The 27,123-nt window shown below is 40.6% G+C and overlaps 1 protein-coding gene across 4 annotated transcripts in view; it reads right to left on the bottom strand.

Annotated features, from left to right (window-relative positions):
* Window positions 1-27,123, bottom strand: part of DOCK3 (dedicator of cytokinesis 3) — a 390,231-nt gene that overhangs the window by 88,684 nt on the left and 274,424 nt on the right. For all 4 annotated transcript variants that reach the window (XM_082414877.1, XM_082414876.1, XM_082414875.1 and 1 more), the window contains exons 13-14: window positions 15,820-15,908; window positions 6,423-6,548 (exon numbers count right to left, since the gene is read on the bottom strand). In XM_082414877.1, the coding sequence (XP_082271003.1) occupies window positions 6,423-6,548; window positions 15,820-15,908 (215 nt within the window). The remainder of the gene's footprint in view (window positions 1-6,422; window positions 6,549-15,819; window positions 15,909-27,123) is intronic.

Raw genomic sequence — 27,123 nt, 5'->3', positions numbered from 1 at the left:
CAAGGTAATGAACTTGAGGCCACCTTATTACGTCAGGGATTGGCGTGAAACATTCTGGGGTCCTTAGAGAGTGATAGGTCTTAGAAGGAAACAGTGCTTTTCAGCCACCAGTAATCTCAGAGGGCTGGGGAGCACTGTGACAGAGCTGCATCCAGCAGAGAGAAAAGTGCATGCTTCAGTGGCCAGGTCTCATCATCCAAAGACCTGAATCCTAGCATGACTTTGGAGAAACAGCTCAAAACGTGTTTGCAGGTCTCTTCTGAAAGCAGTCTCCATAGAGGTTTCAGAATCTTCAAGGTCCAGCTCAGGTACCAGAGCATCTGCTAGCAAGATAATCTCTTGCCAGACACTCCAGCCTTACTTGAAGTTTTGGGGCCACATAGTTCCAGCTTGTGTAGAATTCTATGCCAGGAGAAATGGTCCAGGACAGCCTACACAGGTTTGGGCACTAAGTCTTTTATTAATTAATCAATTAATAAAATAAATAAATAAATAAATAAATAAATAAATAAATAAATAAATAAATAAGGCTGCGTTGGGTCTTCATTGCTGCGCGTGGGCTTTCTCTAGTTGTGGTGAGTGGGGACTACTCTTCGTTGTGGTGTGCAGGCTTCTCATTGCGGTGGCTTCTCTTGTTGTGGAGCACGGGCTTCAGTAGTTGCAGCTCGCGGGCTTCAGTAGCTGTGGTTCGCAGGCTCTAGAGTGCAGGCTCAGTAGCTGTGGAGCACGGGCTCAGCTGCTCCGTGGCATGTGGGATCTTCCCGGACCAGGGCTCGAACCCGTGTCCCCTGCACTGGCAGGCGGATTCTAAACCACTGTGCCACCAGGGAAGTCCCTGGGCACTAAGACTTGCTTGGATTCTTTATTATATTCATGTTCCTTCTGTATAAATTACTCACACCACATGTGTGGAGGCTCTAGGTTCAAGGATAACAGTATTAAATACTACATTATTTAGACCTTGTCTAATTCTAGATAGGATTAGGAAGAGCTTCTGTGGATAGTGCTTTCTTTCCCTTAAGACCATGTAAAACTAGAACTAACTTTCTCCCAGCAGACACAGCAGCCTGCTTGGGATGGTGCCAATTCTGTCTCTTGGCAGAATAGGAGTCTCCTGACAGCATTCATGGAGATGTGGAGATGTTAACTACCATTTAATATGGACACTTTCAGACCACATGACCAATGCTTTACGTTGTAGTAATTCTTATTCTGAGGAAGAGACTAAAAAAAGACTCTCGGGAGGATTTCTTTAGTATCCAGGAAAGACAGGTTCCTTATTTTTCTAACCATGTCTTCAGTGTCAACACTTCTGGTTTCTTTTGCTACAAAGTCAGTGATGTTCTCTGCTCTAACAGGATGACAGGAATGGGCATAGTGTGACATCACTGTGTACAATTATTCCTTTCTTGGATCAGGGATGTGATGATCTTCCAACCTGTTGTGGGACCAGATGTGATTATTCCTAAACCCTCCCTTAGAGATACTGCCAAAGCTTCATTTGACACTCAGACTGACCACAGTCCTATGAATCTACTTGTGGTAAATACTTTCATCACTCTGCTGAGAAGAGCTTTTCTTTCAAAAGTCACGTCTCTTTCAAAAGTCAGGAGATGTGTCCAGCAGAGCTGAAAAGAGCAGCTTTCTGCCTTTCTGATTCTTTGTAGCTTGGGATAAGCACTACTCATTTTCTTTTCAATGGGAGTAGCTGATCTGTCTCATAAAAATCCTTTCCTGTATCTATTCACCTAGGGCTTTTTAAGGTTTTCTAAACATTCCAACATGTCCTTAGTTTTCTCTGATCTTAATGAACACCCTAAGTAATACACAGTCTCTAGGCTGGGCTGGTAGCTTCTCTAATGTCTTGTCAGTTATCCCAAAAGGTGAGGCTGATGAAGGATTAATAATGTAAATGACAACCCACCCCAGTATTGCAACATAACATTCCCATGAAACAAATGAAGATGGAAACAAAGCAGGCAAAAGCAGACAGGACACACAAAAGCAGGAACTTACACCCAACTATCTTCACCTCTGCACCAGAAAGAAAGGGGCAAGAATGAGGGGACAGCACAGAGAGAAACAAGAACAATTAAGACAAACAGGAAAAGAGAAAAAAAAACATCACTTGCAGGTTGGTGATGAAGCATGCACTTTTTATCAGGGGTCAAAGCAAAGGACAGAGTGTGTTTTTGAGCACAAGGGCAAGAGTCAGGGGGCCCCCTAGAGGGCTGCCATGCCAGCATAGCTGCCTTCTAAATTAGGGCAAGGTCAGGGCAACCCAGAGAGGAGCTTGTGCCAGGTCTGACTCAGGGAAGGGCAAAGCATCCCTAAAGCAGAGTACTCTCTAGGGCATAGTCCTCAAAGGGGGTCCGCAACCAGCAGCATCACCGTCACTTGAGAGCCTGTGAGGGATACAAATTCTCAGGTCCCACCCCAATCCTACCATCTCAGAAACTCTTGGGTTAGGCTTAGCAATCTGTTTTTCCAAGCACTGCAGGTGATTCTGATACATACTAAAGTTAGAGAACTACTGCTTTAGGAAAAACTTGGCCATCAGCTAGAACATACTAAATCAAAGGGCAGATTTCTTCTGACAAGAGAGAAGCTCATTTAACTAACATGAAACTTGGCCCATAACGCCCACAGTAAATGATAACCTTAAAAATTCAAGGTTTAGAAAACAAGTTAAAATATTTATTTCCCACAGAGGCATGACAGAGCTCTGTATTCCTACTGACTCCAGGGAACAGACTCTCCAGGAAAGCTAACAGTTAGAGAACTGCACAGAAGCTGGTGGCACATCTCTGCTGGCTTAGATGTGGCCTGGAGAAGGGTACAGACCATTCTTGAGCAAGTGGTTTTAAATCATTCCTTTCAGTTTACAGTCTTTTGGCAGACAGTTTTCTTTAAAGTTTTATTTTGGCTAATGCTGACAAGTGAGTCACAGAAAACAATGTTAACTTCAACATTCACCTCATTCACCTGAAACACCTGCCCTGCTCCAATATTTCCTCTCCAGTTTCTTGAAAAAAATCTAAGAAAGGAGTAAAAGTGTGCTATAGAGTTATTAGCTTTCGTACGCAACTAAAATGAGTTTGGAGGGAAGGAGGAAATACCCATAGAAATATGGTGATAAACCAACAAAAGTCTGTTAAGTGCTCAGTTTCAAAGTAAGGTTTAAATTCCCGTATATGTTTATTCTTCTATAATCTTGGTTGACGTTTCCTGGGTTGATGTGCCTTCTCTGTGACCTCCCAGAACACCAGCAATGGCAGTCTTGCCTCCTGCTCAGCACCGTGGGTCATGAGCACAGCTGGATGGCTGTGTAGTCAGGGCCTCAGCTGTGGCAAAGAGTAGGATTAATAATGTAAATGACACCCCACCCCAGTATTGTTCACCCCAGTGTGAACATCTCCTGTTCACACCAGTCACATGGTGTATGTGTACACACTCATGGAAAGCAATAGGAGACCATCAGAAAGACCTTTTTCGAAATGGTATGTTAGATACTGGTGTGGTTAGAACTTGTCTAAATGCTGAAACTCAGAGCTGAAAGCTCTCTCAGTATGCTTTGACAAGGACCTATCTGGGCCATCTGACAAAAAGGACCTCTCCAAATGAGTATCTGGTGGTTTCTGCCAAATGCTGGTAGTTTCAAAATAAGAATCACAGTATATGAATAATTCTAATTTTCCCATTTACTCTAATTTCTCAGACTTAAGTGTTGAAATGCTCACAGTTACTAACATAATTTATTTCCTTGTTCATTTCCCATATGACCATGCATCAAGAAGTCGCAACCTCTTTTAACTCGGTCACACCAGGACCATGAGGGCTGAGGGATTGCTGCAGCCCAGGTACAATATTTCCACAGGTGATGAGTGGACCAGCTGCAGGTGGAGGGGTGACCTCACTTAGGGACTTCTTGCCACAGACATGGTTTCCCAAGACAGGTTGACCACAATTTAAGACACTGCTGCACACTTTTCCTCCTGCTCCAGCAGGACCTTCAGGGCTTGCCCTATCCCCTTGCCCAAGGATGGCAAACCTACTCTGATGATATCTTGGGGTGCATTAAGAGGGCTGTCAGTTGTTAGTGCACAGTCCTGAGAGTGGCTATCTATGCAAAAAATTCTTTCCTCAGGGGGAAGAAAGGTAAAGGAGAGGATAGATGCATAGAGGACTGCTTCCTGCCTGTGAATCAATCCTTACTTTCAGCTCCAGCACTCAGTACTTCAAGGGCAGCCAACCCAGCGAAGAGCACACTCGCAGCCCCAGTTTGGACATCCCAGGATTGCCGGTGTCTCTGCCTTATAGGGCAAATCATATGATGATCTCTTAGCTGCCCAAAGGAGGGAAAGTCCCCTTAAACTCAGCTTGCCTCGCCAATGATACTGATACTGCTTATTTCCATGGTCATATCTAACATTCTCAGAAATCCTTTATAAACCTGTGTGCCAATGATACAAAGAGATGCAGAGTGCTCCACAGAAAAATCTCTTTCCATAGATGAGGTTTGGATACTGCAACTCCAGAAATTAAAGTTTGCTTAAAAATTTTTGACTGAAGCTTGCTCCTTTCTAGTCTCTGCTCACTTTGTTTTGATTCTGTGACTGTGTGAAGGCTAAGAGGAAGGAAATGTCCAAATCTCAAACAAACAAGTTCTTAGAAGAGAGAAAGAACTTTAAGTACATCTTTTAGAATATATGACTCTACATCATGAGCCCAGATACCTAATTAAAATAAGATCACCAGAACAATTTTGGTAACCACTAACTATTTCTTCAGTGACATGTTGCCAAGAAGTCAGGGACTATGCCTGGGCTCTTCTTTTCCTGATTACCAGGGCCATAGAGGGCTGAGGAACGTGTCGGGAAAGGATGGGAGAAACATCCTGTGGAGGACATCACCTCTACAATAGTCAGATGGGGGCCTTTCATAAGCATGAAGTCTCCTAAGTATTTAAAGATAAACACAGAATTGATTAGGAATTGATTAAATGGCCTAGGACTCCCATACAAAAGACCCTCCTGTGTGCATGAGCAGGAGACGAAGGCTGTCACAGCAGCTTGTTCTGCATTCACAGTGTCTATGGAGAGAGAACGAAGGCAACAGAAAACAAGTCTGGGCATAATGTGGGAAGTTGGAGGGCAGCTGGAATCCATCACACAGGCCTTCTCTATACTCAGGCCATACTCTCCTCTGGGTATGTGCTGGCAAATATTTCCACCAAGAGGATTTTACAGCACCAGGAGGAACTCCAAATAGGTGATATTTAGAGTGGTCACAATCAGTTTAGTCTAGCCTGGCTTGGCTCTTTTAAACAAAGGCAAATAAACTTTCAGCAGAACATTAAAACTCAGGGAGGGTGGGAGGGAGACGCAAGAGGGAGGAGATATGGGGATATATGTATATGTATAGCTGATTCACTTTGTTATAAAGCAGAAACTAACACACCATTATAAAGCAATTCTACTCCAATAAAGATGTTAAAAAAATAAAATAAAATAAAATCACATCACTAAAAAAAAAAAAAACCTCATTGGAAAAGGTAGGGCTACTCCTCCCATAATTCATCCAGACAAACAGCAATTTGCTTGTTCTGCTTTCCCTCTCTTTGTTCCCATCTTCTCTGGTTATCAGACCACCTGCCATCCATCGGAGCCATGCCTCTACCCTCCCCTCACTCCCTACAGCCCCCTTGGTTCTGATGGCCTGTTTGGATCCACTTCTCTAGCTTGGCCTGCATCCCCCTGACCAGGAAGCATGAACTTGAGATTGACCTGCTGGAACCACACTTGAGAGTCAATGCATTCCCACTTTCTGCCCTGGCTCTCCATCAGGAATTAGATGAAAGGAGTTAGACAATTTCTGAGAAACTGGCCAGATAGTACTATTCACAGTGCCTAACTTATACCATTCGCCTGACCCATTTTTCTTATACATTATGGTATTTTCATTATGATTCATTTTTCTGATACAAATATATCTGCTATTCCTACATGAACTGGGATTCATTGACACTACAGGCACTATTTTCCTTAAAGAGGATGTTCCTATGAGGGGATTCTCTTCTAGGAAATGTAATTGAAGAGAAGAGTATAAAAAGGCATCCCCATGAGAAGTTCTGTATTGATTCCTACCATCCGGTCTCCATAGGAGACAAAAAAGCTCATCTGCTGGATTGCTGTGCTGCACTGGTGAACATATGCGGGGGCTTCTGGAAAAGAACAAATGCCAACAAGAGTCAAAGGAGCCACTGGCTGCAGACTGCAGTCAGCAACCTGACTTCGGCTGTAGAGGCTTTTAATGGCTGCAGGGCTCCTCCACAGCATAGTTCACCACCTGCTCACAAGGGGAGCACTGGACTCAACCCTCCTAACCCTTCTCCCACCCCAGCCCCAAGAAGTTCTGCCTACCTGGCATGATGACATCAGGAAATCCCAATTTTCTTGTAATTGCCAATCCCCTATTAAATACCATAGGATTTTCTCTCCTAATCTGTTCCATGTCTCCACGAAGAAGCTGCAGAGAAATGATAAGACCTGCAAAAACAAAAGCATTTTTTAAACTCAGTATCACACTTCTACCCTAGAAAACACAGAGTCACATTTTTTCAGGCAAAAATGTGCAAAATTCAGCATTTTTCTTGAGAAAAGTTTTGATGCAGAAAGTATACATTATTCTGAAGAAACATGCTAGAAAGCTAAAAGAATCTAAGTCAAGATAATCTCAAAAATCCAGAGAACTATTCTATTAAACACAAACTGAGGTCTGGGAGATTAAGTTGCCTTCCTCTTTGTTCCCCAGCATCCAGCCCAGGGCCTGACTGGGTCTTAGTGAATATTGAATGAGAGGGTTGATTCACATAAACTGTACGTTTAGGAACCCAGAGAACTCTATAGAAACAATGGCAGACTAGAAACAAGTGTAGCCGAAGAAGACCTTGTGTGAGGGTGTCCCACCAGTTGGAAACGACTAAGTTAAGAGATGCTGTGTTTTATGCCAAAGTGCGGGATGCAATTTTCTGGTTCAACCTTGCAATGGCTTGTACAGAGGGCAGCAGAGCAGACATCACATTCTCCCTTCAGGGAACCAATGCACTGCAAGGAAAAGAAGGGATATTTTGTGGGGCTAACTGAGCCTTGCTTCAGACTTTAAGAGTTTCAGATCCTCCAGATGATCCCAGGGGCTTTATTCAGAACGTGGGAGAATGTGCAATGTCCCCTAAAGTGATCTGGCTTTTGCTCATTACTTGTACCTTAGGAGTTTTGCACAAAGAAACAGTCTCCTGGAAATCACTCTCCTCTCCTGCCCTCAAGGATCCTCACTGCAGCCAATGGCTAGAAGTCTGTGAAGTCAAGCCTAGGTGGAGTTTGGAGTGCCTCTGAGACTCTGTGAATGAGATTAGCTGGTAGGAGGATGAGTTTAGGTGCTGATCTATGGGTCAGCAGGAAGCACCCTCGTCAATCTGGAAACTTGGGAGTTGAGCAGAAGATGAATATCTAGAAATGAGGGAAGATGTTATGATAATCAGGACAATCAAAAGAGTGGTGGTTAGAATGGAGACAGTAACAGTAACAAGTGGAGATGTAGAATAAGAACAGTCTGGGAATGGAGAAGGGAGAGGAGATGGAGAAGTGGAGAAAGAGAAGTCAGATAGGAGAGTCACAGATACTGTATCTAGCAGGTCAAAGTATTCTAGGAACTAGGAATATGTACTCTCACTGCTGGGTCAGTGGAGGAAATACAGTTCTACTGCCGCCCAGACAGAACCTCAAGATTATCTCATTGCTTCAGCTAAGCGCATCTCCCTCAAGAAACCCTGGGATTACACATACGAAGTCGCAGGTGTCATGAACACCAGGATCACAGTGCCCTGAAAAGCAGACATATGATATTCCAGTTGGCGTTCTGGTTAGATAATCAGTGTTTGAGATTCAGCCACCCTAAATTAATTTTTTATAGCCTAATCACTTGATGGACTCAGTTACAATTAGTTTATGACCCTGAAAGGCTGAAGGCCTTTGATTTCTATAGAAGACAGCAGTTGGGGAGGTACTCACCCTCCCCCACAACCTCAGCTCATTTATCTACAGTATCTTTACACAGCTATCATTACATCTCATCCTCTGGGTGAACAAAAATCCACTGACTTAGGAGATGGCCTAGCCTGGAGCAGATAGCTAAGAATGAAACAGTTTCCAGAATTTGAGATAGTGGATGGAGGGCAAAGGAAAAAAAAATCGGTGAGTGCACTCTTACCATTCTCTATTGGCAAGGATTTATTCCAATACCCATTGACTGCCTTTCATCTCCTCATTTTTTGAGCTATCGAATTGGCCTATATATGCAAAGTACAACCTGTGAGGATGTAGGCTGAAGGTGCTGGGAGAATCACATCTAGCTTTCAAGCTACTCAAAAAGATTCTGAGTAGCTGCTCTCCTCTTCCAAACATGACAATTAAGAGGGCTTCAGTTTATGCAAGAGAGCAAGTGAAAAGGCACATGAAGAATGAAAGAAACCACCAATGGAGGCTATAAAAATTCCATCACTCAGATTAAGAGATACAAACTACTATGTATAAAATATATAAGCAATAAGCATATAGTGTGCAGTACAAGGAAATACAGCCATTATTTTGTAATAACTTTAAATGGAGTATCATCTATAAAAATGCTGAATTGCTATGAAAATAGCGATTCATAGTGCACATGAAACTAATATAAATTGTAAATCAACAATACTGCAAGTAAGAAATAAGAAAATAGAGGAAAACTCCATCCCCTTTTGTAAGGGCTGGAATCCCAGAACTTCTGGATCACTTTTCTGGCTCTGAAACCCTGAGTGATTGAGGCACATGCCAAATAATGGTAAGGCATGGTCCTTAGGACGGAAGAGCTTCCGCGAATAACTCAGAAAAATGACCACTCACCTACCCAGTACACAACCAGTCCTTTAGCAATTCTTGGTATTCTACCTACCAATCATCTGGCTCTCAAGCCAAAGAACTTGAAAGTAAATACGTCTATACAAGTTCTCTGTTAATCTGATGCCTGACACAAGAAAACTGCCTTTTTAACCTCAAGTTAAACACTGTCCCCATAAAAAAGTTACTGGACACAACTGACACCTATTTGGAATACTGGAGGGCCAGCAATCTGGCCCTGGCCCCTCGCCATCCCCATCCCTCGTGGAAGAGCTGGATGAGGATTAACAATGCAAATTAATCTTAGCCCAAGATTTGTAAATAAAGCTGTACTTAATAGCCATTTAAAAATACATAGAAAAGATGTTAAAAAAAATAAAATAAAAATACATAGAGGGCTTCCCTGGTGATGCAGTGGTTAAGAATCCGCCTGCCAATGCAGGGGACACAGGTTCGATTCCTGGTCCGGTAAGATCCCACATCCCATGGAGCAACTAAGCCCGTGCGCCACAACTACTGAGCCTGCGCTCTAGAGCCCATGAACCATGACTAATGAAGCCCGCGTGCCACAACTACTGAAGCTCACACGCCTAGAGCCCGTGTTCTGCAACAAGAGAAGCCACCACAATGAGAAGCCCATGCACCACAATGAAGAGTAGCCCCCGCTCACTGCAACTAGAGAAAGCCCGCGTGCAGCAACGAAGACCCAACGCAGCCAAAAATAAATAAATTTATAAAAATAAATAAATAAATAAAATACATAGAAAACCACGGCATCAACTGTTTTATTTGCTAGAAGTTGGGTTTGTGGCTACATATCTAAGAGGCCAATAACAAAAATGAAGAGCCACATATATTAAAGCTGCACCTAAGAGATTTACTGCTGGATGACACATTTACTCTCAGCACTCAAAACCAATATAGCAGGACTTCCCTGGCGGTCCAGTGGTTAAGACTCCACCTTCCAATGCAGGGGCTGCAGGTTCAATCCCTGGTTGGGGAGCTAAGATCCCACATGCCTCACGGCCAAAAAACCAAAACATAAAACAGAAGCAATATTGTAACAAATTCAATAAAGACTTTAAAAATGGTCCACATCGAAAAAAATCTTAAAAAAAAAACCAATATAGCAACTCCTTCTGCATTTTTGTATGATTTGACTTGATGGGAAAGCACTAATGACTTCTGAAACAGACTGCCAAGGCAATGAACTGTTTGCAATGTTTAACAAAGATGGGTGAGAGTTTACAGTAAAGTAAATTAACTTTTTATAAAGAAGTATCTTTAATTAAGGAGACTAATAAAGACCTGAAATATTCTTTGAGCAATTATGAAATTCTCTGACACGAAGACCCTGGAGTCCAGCAGTGGAAAACCCATGCTCAGAAGCTTTGACAATAGAGTCGAAAGGTCAGTGGCCTGCAGTATGGAAACCTGGGCTCCCTGGTTAAGCCACTAAATCATTTCACTGAGCTTCAGTTTCTTCATTTATTTAATGAGGGAGTTGAAACACGTGATTTCCAAGATCTCAACCAGCTTCCAAGTTAAGCCTTGCCAAGAAGCAGTCAGACACACACTTCAAAGAAAAGCAGCCTATTTCTCCTCCTGGATTTCCCACAAGTGCATGAAGACCTCCTCTCACTACGGCCACCCTAACTGAGGCTCTCTGAAGTCTATGGTGCCCGCAGCACAGAGGATGGGGTGCTTTTCTAACACTGTTTAAGTGGCCACTGTCTGTGAGTTCTGGACAAAAATCATGGACACTGAAGATGGCATGGTCTCTTGCTCACTCTGGGAAGTGAGACAAAATTCAGCATTTTAACCTGGTGAAGTGATGGTGGAAACTGCTCTTTAGTTGTTTCTTTTTTTTAAAAAAAACCTTTTTAAATTAATTTATTTATTTTAAAAATTTATTTATTTTATTTATTTATTTTTGGCTGCGTTGGGTCTTTGTTGCTGTGCATGAGCTTCCTCTAGTTGTGGCGAGCGGGGGCTACTCTTCATTGTGGTGCTCGGGCGCTAGGCGTGTGGGCCTCAGTAGTTGTGGCACTCGGGTTCAGCAGTTGTGGTTTGCAGGCTCTAGAGCGCAGGCTCAGTAGTTGTGGCGCATGGGCTTAGTTGCTCTGTGGCATGTGCGATCTTCCCGGACCAGGAATCGAACCCGTGTCCCCTGCATTGGCAGGTGGGTTCTTAACCACTGTGCACCAGGAAAGCCCCTCTCCATGTTTTAATCACATCATATCCCAAGAACTTGTAGCCAAGGGTAGCTCTTTATAAATAAAATAAGGAAATAAAGCAAAAAACACTATAAATATTGGTGTGAACAGTTTTCCAAATTGTAGTAACTTCTCCGTATTTTAAAAACAAGATTTGTCTCTTGCTTTAGCCTAGTTTTAGGTGAGGAATATGAACTCCCTTCCCCTTGTAGCTCCTTGGCATCCAGGCACATATAAGGGGAAATAGGCACTTAAAAACAGTGGAAAAGGCCCTGAGGAACCCCATGCTACAGAGTTTTAGAGAAGTCTCAAACTCTGAAGCCTCTGATTTGGAGCTGCTCTGAGGACCCTCCTAGTTCAATATATGTTGACCCTGAAAAAGAAAAAAAAAGTTCTTTTCAACAACTTTGGGAACTGCCATGCCCTGCAGTGGCTTTACACTGTCATTTAAGGGCAACTTTTTATTTACAACAGGTCTATGGAAGTTAAAACAAAGAAGGCTATATAAAAGAGGTTATGAAACAATTTAACGGTATTGGGTTGGCCAAAAAGTTCCTTCGGTTTTTAAGTAAAAATAAAAGACACACTTTTCTTTCCTTTAAAAAAAAAAAAATTTATTTATTTGGCTGCACCGGTCTTAGTTGCGGCACACGGGATCTTCGTTGAAGCATGCGGGATTTTTTAGTTGCAACATGCAGGATCTTTTAGTTGCAGCAGGTGGATCTTTAGTTGCGGCATGTGGGTGGAGGGTCTTCCAATTTTGGCATGCGGGATCTTCAGTTGCGTCATGCGAACTCCCAGGTGCACCACGCGGGATCCAGTTCCCTGACCAGGGCTCGAACCCGCCTCCCTCCCACCCGAATTAAGAGCACGGAGACCTAGCCACTGGACCATCAGGGAAGTCCCAAACACGCATTTTTCATTTTCACCAAGAACTTTATTGAACAATATATTCACCGTTTTGTTCCACTACCTTCTGCCATTTTTCATGCAATTTCATAATTCCAACTTCCCAAAATTTTTTATCTTTTTGAGCAAAGAACTGTTCCAGGTGCCTTTTACAGTCTTCCAGGGAATTGAAATTTTTTTCCATTAAGAGAATTTTGTAAAGACTGAAATAAATGGGAATCCGAAGGTTCAATGTCTGGTGAATATGGCGGATAAATCAGAACCTCCCAGCCAAGCTGTAACAGTTTTTGCCTGGTCATCAAGGAAACATGCAGTCTTGCGTTATCCTGATGGAAGATTATGTGTTTTCTGTTGACTAATTCCGGATGCTTTTCATCGAGTGCTGCTTTCAGTTGGTCTAACTGGGAGCAGTACTTGCTGGAATTAATTGTTTGGTTTTCCAGAAGCAGCTCATAATAGAGGACTCCCTTCCAATCCGACCATGTATACAACATCACCTTCTTTGGATGAAGACCGGCCTTTGGTGTGGTTGGTGGTGGTTCGTTTCGCTTGCCCCACGATCTCTTCCATTCCACATTATTGTACAGTATCCACTTTTCATCGCCCGTCACAATTTGTTTTTAAAACAGAATGTTTTCGTTACGTTTAAGTAGAGAATTGCATGCGGAAATATGGTCAAGAAGGGTTTTTTCGCTTAACTTATGTGGAACCCAAACATCAAAGAGATTAACAAAACCAAGCTGGTGAAAATGATTTTCAACGCTTGATTTGGATATTTTGAGTATGTCGGCTATCTCCCACATGGTATAACGTTGACTGTTCTCAATTAATGTCTTGATTTGATCGCTATCAACTTCATCTGGTCTACCTGACCATGGAGCATCATCCAGCAAGAAATCTCCAGCATGAAAATTCACAAATCACCTTTGACACGTTTGATCAGTCACAGCACCTTCTCCATACACTGCACAAATCTTTTTTTGTGTTTCAGTTACATTTTTACCTTTCTAGAAATAATAAAGCATAATATGCTGAAAATGTTGCTTTTTTTCTTCCATCTTCGATATTAAAATGGCTACACAAAAATCACCAATTTTGATAAGTTTTTTTAAACGCACGCTGCTATGACAGCTGTCACAATATAATCTAACAAAACTGTTTCGCATGAAGTTGAAGACAACTAAGTGCTACTAGAGCCACCTTACGGAAAACCAAACGAACTTTTTGGCCACCTCAGTAAAAACTATCTGGAGAAACAGAGTTCTATGCAAATTTGATAGCTATCTTCAAGGGCATATAAAAGCTCATAGGCTTTTATTTTTATTTATATTATATATATATATTTCATTGAGGTATAGTTGACGTACAATATTATATAAGTTTCAGCTGTACAACCGTGATTGACAACTTTTAAAGGTTATGTTCCATTTATAGTTATTATAAAATATTGGCTATATTCTCTGTGTTGTTATATCCTTGCAGCTTATTTATTTTATACATAGTAGTTTGTACCTCTTAATCCTCTACCCCTCCCCATGTCCCTCCCCTAACTGGAAACCAACAGTTTGTTCTCTATATCTGTGAGTCTCTTTCTTTCTTGTTATATTCACTAGTTTGTTTTACGTTTTAGATTCCACATGTAAGTGATATCATACAGTATTTGTCTTTCTCTAACTTATGTCACTTAGCATAATACCCTCCAACTCCATCTATGTTTTTGCAAATGGCAAAATTTCATTCTTTTTTAAGGCTGAGTAGTATTCCATTGTACATATATATACACTACATCTTCTTTATCCGTTCATCTTTTGATGGACACAGGTTGCTTCCATATCTTGGAAACTGTAAATAATGCTTCTATGAACACTGGGGTGCATAAATCTTTTCGAATTAGCGTTTTTTTTTTCTTCCGGATATATACCCAGGAGTGGAATTGTTGGGTCACATGGTAGTTCTATTTTCAGTTTTTTGAGAATCCTCCATACTGTTTTCCACAGTTGCGTGCACATTCCCACCAACAGTATGTGAGGGTTCCCTTTTCTCCACAGCCTCACCAACATTTGTTATTTGTGTCCTTTTTGATGATAGCCATTCTGACAGGTTTGAGGTGATACATCATTGTGGTTTTAATTTGCATTTCTCTGATCATTAATGATGTTGAGCATCTTTTCATGTGCCTGCTGGCCATCTGTACGTCTTCTTTGGAAAAACGTCTATTCAGATCTTATAGGCTTTTAAATAGTGCTTCTAATTTAATCAAGCAATATTCAATTTAGAATTAATGTTAATATGTACAACTGTACCAAGATTTAGATAGAAATTAAACAGAGTTTTAAAATGAGGGAAAAAGAAAAGGAGAAGTTGAGCTAAGATGAAAGCTGCTTTGAAATAAAGATCTTCTATTTTAGTTCCAGAATGACTGATACTGGCAGACTAATCATTGATTCTCATTAGCGTCAGGCTTTCTTGGTGATGCTAACAGTGAACAGGAATAGAAAAAGTGACATTCATGTGTGTCTTTTTTGGGTGTGTAATCTCTGTTCAGGAAAAAACAGACTTCACAATGTGACAAACCAGGCAACACTTTTGTTCACTCTGGATTCAAACTAGAACTCAAGTTACCTATCAAAGCATAACGAATCCACCATGGAAAGAGCAGAAAATGTATTTTGGTCAGAAGAAATGGCCAAAAAGCACATGAAAAGATGCTCAACATCACTAATTATCAGAGAAATGCAAATCAAAACTACAGTGAGGTATCACTTCACACTGGTCAGAATGGCCATCATCAAAAAGTCTACAAATAAATACTAGAGACAGTGTGGAGAAAAGGGAGCCCTCCTATACTGTTGGTGGGAATGTAAACTGGTACAGCCGTTGTGGAGAACAGCATGGAGGTTCCTTAAAAAACTAAAAATAGAACTACCATATGATCCTGCAATCCCACTCCTGGGCATATATCTGGAGAAAACCATAATCCAAAAGGATATGTGCACTCTAATGTTCACTGCAGTACTGTTTACAATAGCCAAGATGTGGAAGCAACCTAAATATCCATCGACAGAGGAATGGATAAAGAAAATGTGGTACATACATACAATGGAATATTACTCAGCCATAAAAAAGAATGAAATAATGCCCTTTGCAGCAACACGGATGGACCTAGAGATTATCATACTAAGTGAAGTAAGTCAGACAGAGAAAGACAAAAATATCATATGATATCACTTATATGTGGAATCTAAAAAAAAAAAAACGGTACAAATGAACGTATTTACAAAACAGAAATAGTCACAGATGTAGAAAACAAACTTATGGTTACTATGGGGGGTGGGGGGGGAGGGATAAATTGGGAGATTGGGATTGATGCATACACACTTCTATGTATAAAATAGATAACTAATAAGGACCTACTATATAACATAGGGAACTCTACTCAATACTCTGTAATGACCTATATGGGAAAAGAATCTAAAAAAGAGTGGATATATGTATAGGTATAACTGATTCACTTTGTTGTACAGCAGAAACTAACACACATTGTAAATCAACTATATTCCAATAAAAATTTTTAAAAAAAGTAATTAGGGAAGGTCTCAAATTATCACAAAAAGAAATAGAAATTGCCTGAACAGGAGAATAAATGTCTGCAGGAGATTGAACTTTACATCTGGCAACTGATCAGCACAAATCAACTAAGGTGTGTATGATCAGCAACTGCAAATGCAACACAAATTCTCCTAGTCAGAGAAGCACGTTACCATGACTGGCGCTGGGGGCAGAGTACTTGGCACTGGACTTGCGGATGATGTTCTCGTGGATCTGGGACCACTCACTCTCGTTGTTGCACCTGCAACAGAAGGACAGGCATTATGATTCTCAACAGTTTTAAACATCTGGTCTGATGTTCAATGTGTAACACTAAGTTTGAAGGGATACTTCAAACTCACTTTCCTAAAGAAATGAACATATATTTTACTAAATTAGACAAGGCTCATTTTCTGGTAAGGCATACAGAAGATTCATATTTGGGGAAAGAGTAGAAACTCTAAAATGAACCTCTGCAAATATTTTTGAGTGGCAAAATATCCTATTCTCTGAAGTAACACTTTCCCACATGACAAGTTTTTTTCTTTTTTAGTTCCTTATACACCCTTAAAACTAGGCGCTAGAGGAAAGCTCCTGATAGAGGAAAAAACAGTTCCTTTCAACAAGTACTACTGTTTAGAAACTTCCATGTCACACTTGCTCTACACTGTCATTCAACTGTTGCTGTAATGGCCCCAGAGAAAAATCCTGCTACGCTCAGGGCAATGTTGACATTTGCCTGTGGCTGTCTTTCAGCCAGACCGCGATAAGAAGAAAAGTTTGGGAGAGCAGTGGGCTTTGTTCACTGTGAAATCCTCTGTAGTCAAGGGGAAGGAGGGCTTAGTAGAGAAGGCTGGATGCCTAAATATGTAAGAATAAAGTTCTTTCCTAGGGACTTCAGGATTGGGAGAAAAGAGAGAATGGAGGAACAACACTGCACCTCTATTAATTTCTGACATTTTTAGAGTCTTCCCCTCTAAAGGAAAATTCCAGGAAAGCTGCAGTCATACAACCACTTGGTATGGTTTAGGAACAGAGACTAGGAAGGAATTCCTCATCCTAATGTAGACATCTTGATGAAACAACTGAAATGAGATTAGAATCATCTCTTGAAAATTCCATGTGACACCCAGAGTCTCCACAGCTTTGGCTCCTCCCTTCCCCTGTTGGATAGGGAGAACCCACTGACCCAGAAAACAGAGCCCATGCACAAAAGAAACCACACAGGATCTTTCCATGGTAACTTAGAAGTGTGTAGTCCAGCCACAGCAAGAGGAAACTCCAGCAAGAGTTATATCATGTGCCATCCAGCAGAGTGAAGCACAACAGGTTTCTAAATAAAGGAGTTTGTATAGAGACCATTCAGAGATAAAGGAGGTTGGTCACTAGACTAATTTTTCTTAATCAGTAGCTCCTCAGACTCCTTAGTAGAAATAAGCCTCACTTACTCAGAGATGTTACAAAGAATTGTCAAAGATAAGGTTCTCAAAGTCCAGAGCTGTAAGAATAACTTCTGCTCACAGAATTCCTTCCAAGGAAAGGAAGGGGGAGAGTGTTCTTTAAAATGATCACTTGTGATTAGCAACTCAGTTGGAAATCAAAAGTGAGAGGTGCTGGCAGCAGCACGTCTAGCCCTTCCTGTCTGACATGCACACTGTCTCAGCTCTTCCAATCAGTCAATACATCAGAGAAGTGCCCAGCTGGTGAGGACTCAGACTTGTCTTGCTGTCAGATTTTTGTCACTTTCTAGGTTTACAAAATCAGTAGTTACTTTCTTTAATGGAAATCTGACTATAGTTTGTTATAAATAGTGTACTCCCCCCCACTTCAAAATAAGAGTCTTGACTAATGCACAGTATAATGAATACAGACAATAATATTGTACTATAATGATGCAATGTGATAAATATTACTTGACTGGCAATCATAATACAATATATAAATATATCAAAGTAACACGCTATACATCTCAAGTATATATATACATATAAAATACACACACAAAGAATCCAAATAAATAAATAAATAAATAAAACCAAAAGAAAAAAAAAAGAGTCTTTAAAATTAACTTCCTCTCCCCAATGGGTGGTATAATTTCAGTATTTCTCCAATAAAACACTCACTGGTTCTTTGGCAGTATAGAACCAGTGAGCTGGTGCTTTATCAACCACATCAACAGTGACAATGTGTATTATTTCACTGACATGTACTTTTCCACCCAACACATACAATTCAGATGCCAGACACCTGATGGCTTGCCCCCTGTACTCCTCTCCCTTTGTATACCCCTTAACTATCATTGGCCTTCAAATATCTGCATTTGAAGCCCATTTCCTTCCTACCATATAAGCTTTCTGGGCAATCTCACCTGCTCCCATGGTTTCAACCACCACCAAAAGCTGACAAGACCCAAAGCAGTGTCTCCAGCCCAGACTCACCCCTAAGTTCCTGACCTGCATGGCCACAAGACAGCTTATCATTTCCTACCCACATGTCTGCTCCTAGAGACTCCTTCTGAGTAGAACCCACTAGTTCACTAAACCAGAACTCTTCCAGCTGTCATCACGTCCTGTAGATTTTGTTATCTTAAACTCTGTCACATCTGACCTCTCCTCTTCATCCCTTGGTTCAGCCATTACCACCTCTCTTCCAGACCAGTGCAATCACCTCTTAACTGGCCTTTCAATTATCTCCCTTTCTAGAATGCCAAGGGAGCTTCTCAAATCATCTGAAACTAAGTGGATGTGGTGTCATCAGCATATTTAAACCAATCACTAGGATATTTTGTAAGGAAAAAATATAAATGTAAGCATTTATTAACCAAATGAGTTATGATTATAATGAAGCATGATTATGTTGTATCCAATCAAATTAGTATTTAGAGCATGATTACTGATGTTGATAGTTTGTCCTCAATCATAAGACTCACGAGGGATTGTAATCTAAAACAGGTCTGTGTGCCTCTGTGGCACACCTTCCCCACAGAGGAGGTAACCAGCACAGGCAATGAAGTAGCACTTCAACCACTACATGTCCAGGGATTTTACTCAAGGGTTAACACAGAGGGGTGAGAGGATTTTGGTTTTCTACATGGGATCACTAAGCATTCCAAAGCATCAGAGCAGGTGTGCAGATTCTGCTCAGCAAAGAGTGTTCAGAACACTGTTCTTATTCACTCATGTACTAGAGCACACTTTACCATTTGCCTCTTCCCTACTACCTCCTTATCTTCTTGATTTCTGTGTTTCTCATGGGTATTCACCTAACTTTCTTCTCATCTTTCCCCAAGGTGGGCAACCCAAAAAAGTATTCAAGAAGTTTTAAAGGGTTGTTTGTAAGACCTTTAAGTCTGCTTTTTTAGGATGCCTAATATAGGTAGGTATGATCAGGATATTCTCCCATATTTTATTTCACTAAGACAGGTATTCTCATGTTCATCTTACAGATGAGGAGAGTGAGGTGAAGCTGTAGTCTAAACACAGGTCTGTCTGGACCCAAAGCAGGGCAGGGGTGAGGGTGGAGGGGCAGAGAGGAAGAAGCCGCAGAGTACTGTGACCCTGAAAACCTTACTCCCACACCAGGCTTCAGTGTACTTGTCTCTCTGACACCAGTCAGAATTCCCATTCTGTCTACCTTCATCTAACTGCAACTATTCAGTTTTGACTATGGCTTAAAACTTAATTTAGTGCAAATAATCCATATTAAAATTCTTTCTTGTAGAGTGGCCAAGATGACAGAATAAAAACACTCTGAGCTCACCTCTTCTCACACCAAAATCACAACTATTTGCAGAACAACCATTGATAAAAAATACTGGAACCTACCAGAAAAGATCTTCTACAGCCAAAGACATAAAGAAGGAACCACAACGAGACCAGAAGAAGGGGCAGACTCATAATCAAATCCCATATCTCCACATGGGTGACCCACAAACTGGAGAATAATTGTATTGCAGAGGTTCTACCATAGGAGTGAGAGTTCTGAGCCCCACGTCAGGCTCCCCAGCCCAGCACTGGCAAGATGAGCCCTCAGAGCATTTGGTTTTGAAGGCCAGTGGGGTTTAGTTAAAATAGAGACTTCAATCTTAAAGGGAGTGAAAAAAGCTCCCTTTTTTTTTCACAAAAAAGCTCATGTGCACCAGCACATAGGGCAAAAAAAATAATTTGACAGGAGCCTGGGCCAGACCTTCCTGCTGGTTTTGGAGTGTCTCCTGGAGAGGTGAGGGGTGGATGAAGCTCACCCTGGGGACAGAGACACTGGTGGCAAACATACTGGGGAACACTGTTGATGGCTGACATCTTGGCTCTTTATTTCCAAGACCTGGCCCCACCCAACAGCCTCTAGGCAGCACTGCTGGGACACTTTAGGCCAAACAACTAACTGGGCGGGGACACAGTGCCAACAATCAGCAGACAGGCTGCCTAAAGACTAAAGAGCCCATAGCTACCTCTGGGCTTGCCCCCAGACATGACCCGGCCCACCAGAGGGCCAAGGTGGAGCTGTACCCACCAGTGGACAGGCACTAGCCCCTCCCACCAGGAAGCCAGACCAAGCCTCTAGACCAACCTCATCCACAAAGGGGCAGACACCAGAAGCAAGAAAATTATGACCCCTCAATACAGGGCAGACCTTACCCTGGGATCAGCTGGGCCCTGGCCTGGCCCACTAGCGGGCCAATGCAACCTTCAGGACACCCCAGAACCCATACCCAACTGTGTCAGGAACCAACATGCCCCCACAAAACAATCTGAAGTGAGCTCTGGGATCCCTGGGCTGTAGCCAGACTCCAGGAACAAGCTCTGCTTGCTAGTAGACCGGCACTAACCCCAGGATCTGGCTTCAGCTGCCAGTGGGAGGGCAACAGCCCCAGAGTCTTGAGGACTCTGACTCCACCCACCAGTAAGCCAGCACTAGCCCTGGGGGCCATGTAGGATTGCACAACCAGCCACCTCATGACCAGGCCCTGCTAAACAGCAGCCAGTAGCATCCACACAAAGCAGGTTCTGGCAACCAACCAGACTAGGGGTCTATCAGACCACCCAAACAGTTAGCCTGCCACAACAGAAGGACCCACGGAGCCCTCTTCAAGTGAACCCTTAGATCACACAGCTTGGATGACGGGGGTGCAGAACTGCTGGGATGCATAGGACGCTTCCTACAGAGGGCCGCTTCTCCAAGGTCGAGAAAAGTAACTAACCTACCACATACATAAAAATACAAATAGCAACTGAGATAAAATAAGAAATATGTTTCAGACGAAGGAACAAGATAAAACCCCAGAAGAACAACTAAGTGAAGGGGAGACAGGCAATCCACCCAAGGCATTCAGAGTAATGATTGTAAAGATGATCAAAGAACTCGAGAGAAGAATGGATGCACAGAAAAAGAAGTCAGAAATTTTTTAACAAAGAGTTAGAAAATATAAAGAACAACCAAACAGAGATGAAGAATACAATAACTGAAATGAAAAATGCACTGGAAGGAATCAACAGTAGACTAAATGAATCAGAAGAATGGATCAGTGAGCTGGGAAGACAGAGTAGCGGAAATCATTGCTGCTGAACAGAAAAAAGAAAGAAGAATGAACAGAAGTCAGAACAGATTAAGAGACCTCTGGGACACCATCAAGTCTGCTAATATTCACATTACAGGGGTCCCAGGAGAAGAGAGAAAGGGCCCAAGAAAATATCTGAAGAGATAACAGCTGAAAACCTCCCTAATCTGCAAAAGGAAACAGTCACCCAAGTCCAAGAAGCAGACAGTCCCATACAGGATTAACCCAAAGAGGAATAGACAAGATACATTGTAATCAAAATGACAAAAATTAAAGATAGAGAATACTAAAAGCAGCTAGGGGAAAGCAACAAATAACATACAAGGGAACTCCCATAATACTATCAGCCAATTTTTCAGCAGAAACTCTGCAGGCTAGAAGGGAATGGTATGATATATTTAAAGTGATGAAAGGGAAAAACCTACAACCAAGAATACTCTACCCAGCAAGGCTCTCACTCAGATTAGAAGGAGAAATCAAAAGCTTTACAGACAAGCAAAAGCTAAAGAATTCAGCACCACCAAACCAGCTTTACAACAAATGTTAAAGGAATTTCTCTAGGTGAAAAAGAAAAGGCCACAACTAGAAACAATAAAATTACAGAATGAAAAAGCTCATTGGTAAAGGGAAACATACAGTAAAGGTAGAAAATATCCACAAACAAAGCTCATAGGGAGGTTAAAACACAAGAGTGATAAAATCACCTGTATCCAAAATAAGCAGTTAAGAGATACACAAAACAATTAGATATAAAATATGATATCAAAAACAGTAATCATGAGAGGAAGAGAGTACAAATGCAAGGAATCTAAAATGCATCTGAAATTAAGAGATCAGCAACTTAGAACAATCACATATATACAAAGACAGCTCAAACACCTGATGTAATTGCAAACCAAAATTTATAACAGATATACACACAAAAAAGAAAAAGGAATCCAAACCTAACACTAAAGATAGTCATCAAATCACAAGAGAAGAGAGCAAAAGAAAAAGGGGAAAATAAGATCTACAAAAACAAATCCAAAACAATTAAAATGGCAATAGGAACATACATATCAATAATTACTTTAAATGTAAATGGGCTAAATGCTCCAACCAAAAGACACACACTGGCTGAATGGATACAAAAACAGGACCCATATATGCTGCCTACAAGAGACTCACATCAGATCTAGAGACACATACAGACTGAAAGTGAGGGGATGGAAAAAGACAGTCCATGCAAATGGAAATCAAAAGAAAGCCAGAGTAGCAATACTTATATCAGACAAAATAGACTTTAAAATAAAGACTGTTATAAGAAACAAAGAAAGACACTACATAATGGTCAAGGGATCAATCCAAGAAGAAGATATAATAACTGTAAATATATATGCACCCAACATAGGAGCACCTCAATATATAAGGCAAATATTAACAAACATAAAAGAAGGAATCAACAGTAACACAATAACAGTAGGGGACTTTAATACCCCACTTAGGGGACACCCCTGCTGGCGCAGTGGTTAAGAATCCATCTGCCAAAGCAGAGGACACGGGTTCAAGCCCTGGTCTGGGAAGATTCCGCATGCTGCGGAGCAACTAAGCCTGTGCGCCACAACTACTGAGCCTGCATTCTAAAGCCCACGAGCCACAACTACTAAGCCTGCATGCTGCAAATACCGAAGCCCACGCACCTAGAGAAGCCACCGCAACGAGAAGCCTGCGCACCGCAACGAAGTGTAGCCCCTGCTAGCCGCAACTAGAGAAAGCCCACGCGAGCAGCAACAAAGACCCAATGCAGCCAAAAATAAATAAATTAATAAATTAATTTATTAAAAAAATACCCCACTTACATCAATGGACACATTATCCAGACAGAAAATCAAAAAGGAAACACAGGTCTTAAATGACATGTTAGACCAGATGGATTTAATTAATATTTATAGAGCATTCTATCCGAAAGCAGCAGAATACACATTCTTTTCAAGTGCACGTGGAACATTCTCCAGGACAGAACACATGCTGGGCCACAAGGCAAGCCTCAGTAAATTTAAGAAAACTAAAATCATATCAAGCATCTTTTCCAACCACAATGCTATGAGGCTAGAAATCAACCACAAGAAAAAAACTGTAAAGAACACAAACACGTGGAGGCTAAACAATATGCTACTAAACAACCAATGGATCACTGAAGAAATCGAAGAGGAAATTAAAAAACACCTAGACACAAATGAAAACAAGATGATCCAAAACCTATGGGGTGCAGCAAAAGCAGTTCTAAGAAGGAAGTTTATAGCGATACAAGCTTACCTCAGGAAACAAGAAAAATCTCAGATAAACAACCTAACCCTACACCTAAAGCAACTAGAGAAAAAAGAACAAACAAAACCCAAAGTTAGTAGAAGGAAAGAAATCATAAAATCAGAGCAAAAATAAATGAAACAGAGACTAAAAAAAAATAGAAAAGATCGATGAAACTAAAAGCTGGTTCTTGGCAAATATAAACAAAATGGATAAACCTTTAGACAGACTCATCAAGAAAAAAAAGGGAGAGGGCCCAAATCAATGATATCAGAAATGGAAGAGGAGAAGTTACAACCAGCACCACAGAAATACAAAGGATCATAAGAGACTACTATGGGCAATTATATGCCAATAAAATGGACAACCTAGAAGAAATGGACAAATTCTTAGAAAGGTACAATCTTCCAAGACTTAACTAGGAAGAAATAGAAAATATGAACAGACCAAATACCAGTACTGAAAATGAATCAGTAATTTAAAAACTCCCAATAAACAAAAGTCCAGGACTAGATGCCTTCATAGGTAAATTCCACCAAACATTTAGAGAAGAGTTAAAACCCATCCTTCTGAAACTATTCCAAAAAAATTGCAGAGAAAACAACACTTCCAAACTCATCCTACGAGGCCACGATCACCCTGATACGAAAACCAGACAAAGATATCATAAAAAAAGAAAATTACAGGCTAATATCACTGATGAACAAAGACACCAAAATCCTCAACAAAATACTAGCAAACTGACTCAAACAATATATTAAAAGGATCATACACCATGGTCAAGTGGGATTTATCCTAGAAATGCAAGGATTTTTCAATATCCACAGATCACTCAATGTGATACACCACACTAACATATTGAAGAATAAAAACCATATGATCATCTCAATAGATGCAGAAAAAGCTTTTGATGAAATTCAACATCATTTATGATAAAAACTCTCCAGAAAGCTGGCATAGAGGGAACACACCTCAACATAATAAAGGTCATAAATGAAAAACCCACAATTATCATACTCAACAGTGAAAAGCCGAAAGCATTCCCTCTAAGATCAGGAACAAGACAAGGATGTCCACTCTTGCTACTTTTATTCAACATAATTTTGGAAATCCTAGCCACAGCAACGAGAGAAGAAAAAGAAATAAAAGGAATCCAAATTGGAAAAGAAAAAGTAAAACTGTCACTGTTTGCCAGTGTCATGATACTATACATAGAAAATCCTAAAGACGCCACCAGAAAGCTACTAGAGCTCATCAATGAATTCGGTAAAGTTGCTGGATGCAAAATTAATATACAGAAATCTGTTGCATTTCTATACAATAGCAATGAACTATTAGAAAGAGAAATTAAGGAAATAACCCCATTTAGCATCACATCAAAAATAATAAAATACCTAGGAATAAAACCTAAGGAGGCAAAAGACCTGTCCTCTGAAAACTGTAAGATGCTGATGAAAAAAACTGAAGACCACACAAACAGATGGAAAGATACACCGTATTCTTGGATTGGGAGGATTAACATTGTTAAAATGACTATACTACCCAAGGCAATCTACAGACTCAGTGCAATTCCTACCAAACTACCAATGGCATTTTTCACAGAACTGGAGCAAAATATTTTAAAATTTGTATGGAAACACAAAAGACCCTGAATAGCCAGAAAAATCTTAAGAAGAACGGAGCTGGGGGATTTCAGACTATACTACAAAGCTGAATTTATCAAAATAGTATGTTACTGTCACAAAAACAGACATAGAGATCAATGGAACAGGATAGAGAGCCCAGAAATAAACCCGCGCACTTACAGTCAATTAGTTTTCAACAAAGGAGGCAAGAATATACCAATACAATGGAGAAAAGATGGTCTCTTCAGTAAGTGGTGCTGGGAAAACTGGACAGGTACATGTAAAAGAATGGAATTAGAACATTCTCTAACATCATAAACAAAAATAAATTCAAAATGGATTAAAGACCTAAATATATAAAAGTCCTAGAGGAAAAGATGGGCAGGACACTCTCTGACATAAATCACAGTAATATTTTTTTGGATCCATCTCTTAGAGTAACTAAAACAAAAACAAAAATAAACAAATGGGATCTAATTAAACTTAAAAGCTTTTGCACAGCAAAGGAAACCATAAACAAAACGAACATACAACCCATGGAATGGTAGAAAACATTTGCAAATGATGTAACCGACAAAGGCTTAATTTCCAAAATATACAAACAACTTATATAGCTCAACATCAAAAATAAATAAATAAATAAACAACCCAATCAAAAAATGGGCAGAAGACCTAAACAGACATTTCTCCAAAGAAGACATCCAGATGGCCGACAGGCACATGAAAAGATGCTCAATATCACTGATAATTAGAGAAATGCAAATCAAACCTACAATGAGGTATTACCTCACACTGGTCACAATGACCATCATCAAAAAGCCTACAAATAATAAATGCTGGAGAGAGTGTGGAGAAAAGGGAACCTTCCTATACTGTTGGTGGGAATGTAAATTGGTGCAGCCATTATGGAGAACAGTATGGAGGTTCCTTAAAAAACTAAAAATAGACCTACCATATGATCCTGCAATCCCACTCCTGGGCACATATCTGGAGAAAGTTCTAACTCGAAAAGATACATGCACCTCAATGTTCACTGCAGCGCTATTTACTACAGCCAAGACATGGAAGCAACCTAAATGTCCATTGACAGAGGAATGGATAAAGAAGATGTGGTACATATATACATGGAATATTACTCAGCCATAAAAAAGAATGAAATAATGCCATTTGCAGCAACAAGGATGGACCTAGAGATTATCATACTAAGTGAAATAAGTCAGACAGAAAAAGAAATATATCATATGCTATCACTTACATGTGGAACCCAGAAAATTGATACAAATGAACTTATTTATAAAACAGAAATAGACTCACAGACATAGAAAACAAACTTATGGTTATCAAAGGGGTAAGGAGGGATAAATTTGGAATTTGTGATTAACAGATACAGCCTACTATATACAAAACAGATAAACAATAAGGATCTACTGTAGAGCACAAGGTATCTTGTAATAACCTATAATGGAAAAGAATCTGAAAAAGAATATATATATGTATAACTGAATCATTTTGCTATACACTTGAAACATTGTAAATCAACTACACTTAAATAAAACAATGTTTTAAAAGAACTAAAAAATAAAGTCTACTTTTGGGACTTCCCTGGTGGTCCAGTGGTTAAGACTCCGTGCTTCCAATGCAGGGGGCACAGGTTTGATCCCTGGTCAGGGAACTAAGATCCCACACGCTGCACGGTGTGGCCAAAAAATTAAAAAAAAAAAAAAAAAAGTCTACTATGATATTAAAAATTCTTTCTCTTTGGGTGTGACTTGCTTTATTTTGGCATTTATTTGGTTGCAAGTTCTAATAAGCTAGGAAACAGGCAACAATCTACAGATTTAGGAACACTACAGATGCTGACAACTGGTTCATGCAGTCCTTACCTATAGCGTAAAAGAAGAGAGAAGCATTGAGAAGCCTGCATTTCTGTTAAAATGGCCCAGTTGGACAGAGTCCCTAAGACCAAGCTGACACAAATCAACCAATCTGATTCTTTTTGGATGGTCTCTCAT

This window comes from Balaenoptera physalus (genome assembly GCF_965194825.1).
Source record: "Balaenoptera physalus genome assembly, chromosome: 11".
Taxonomy (NCBI): Eukaryota; Metazoa; Chordata; class Mammalia; order Artiodactyla; family Balaenopteridae; genus Balaenoptera; species Balaenoptera physalus.
The sequence above is the reverse complement of the archived record's forward strand: the minus strand, read 5'-3'. Positions and strand labels throughout refer to the sequence as shown.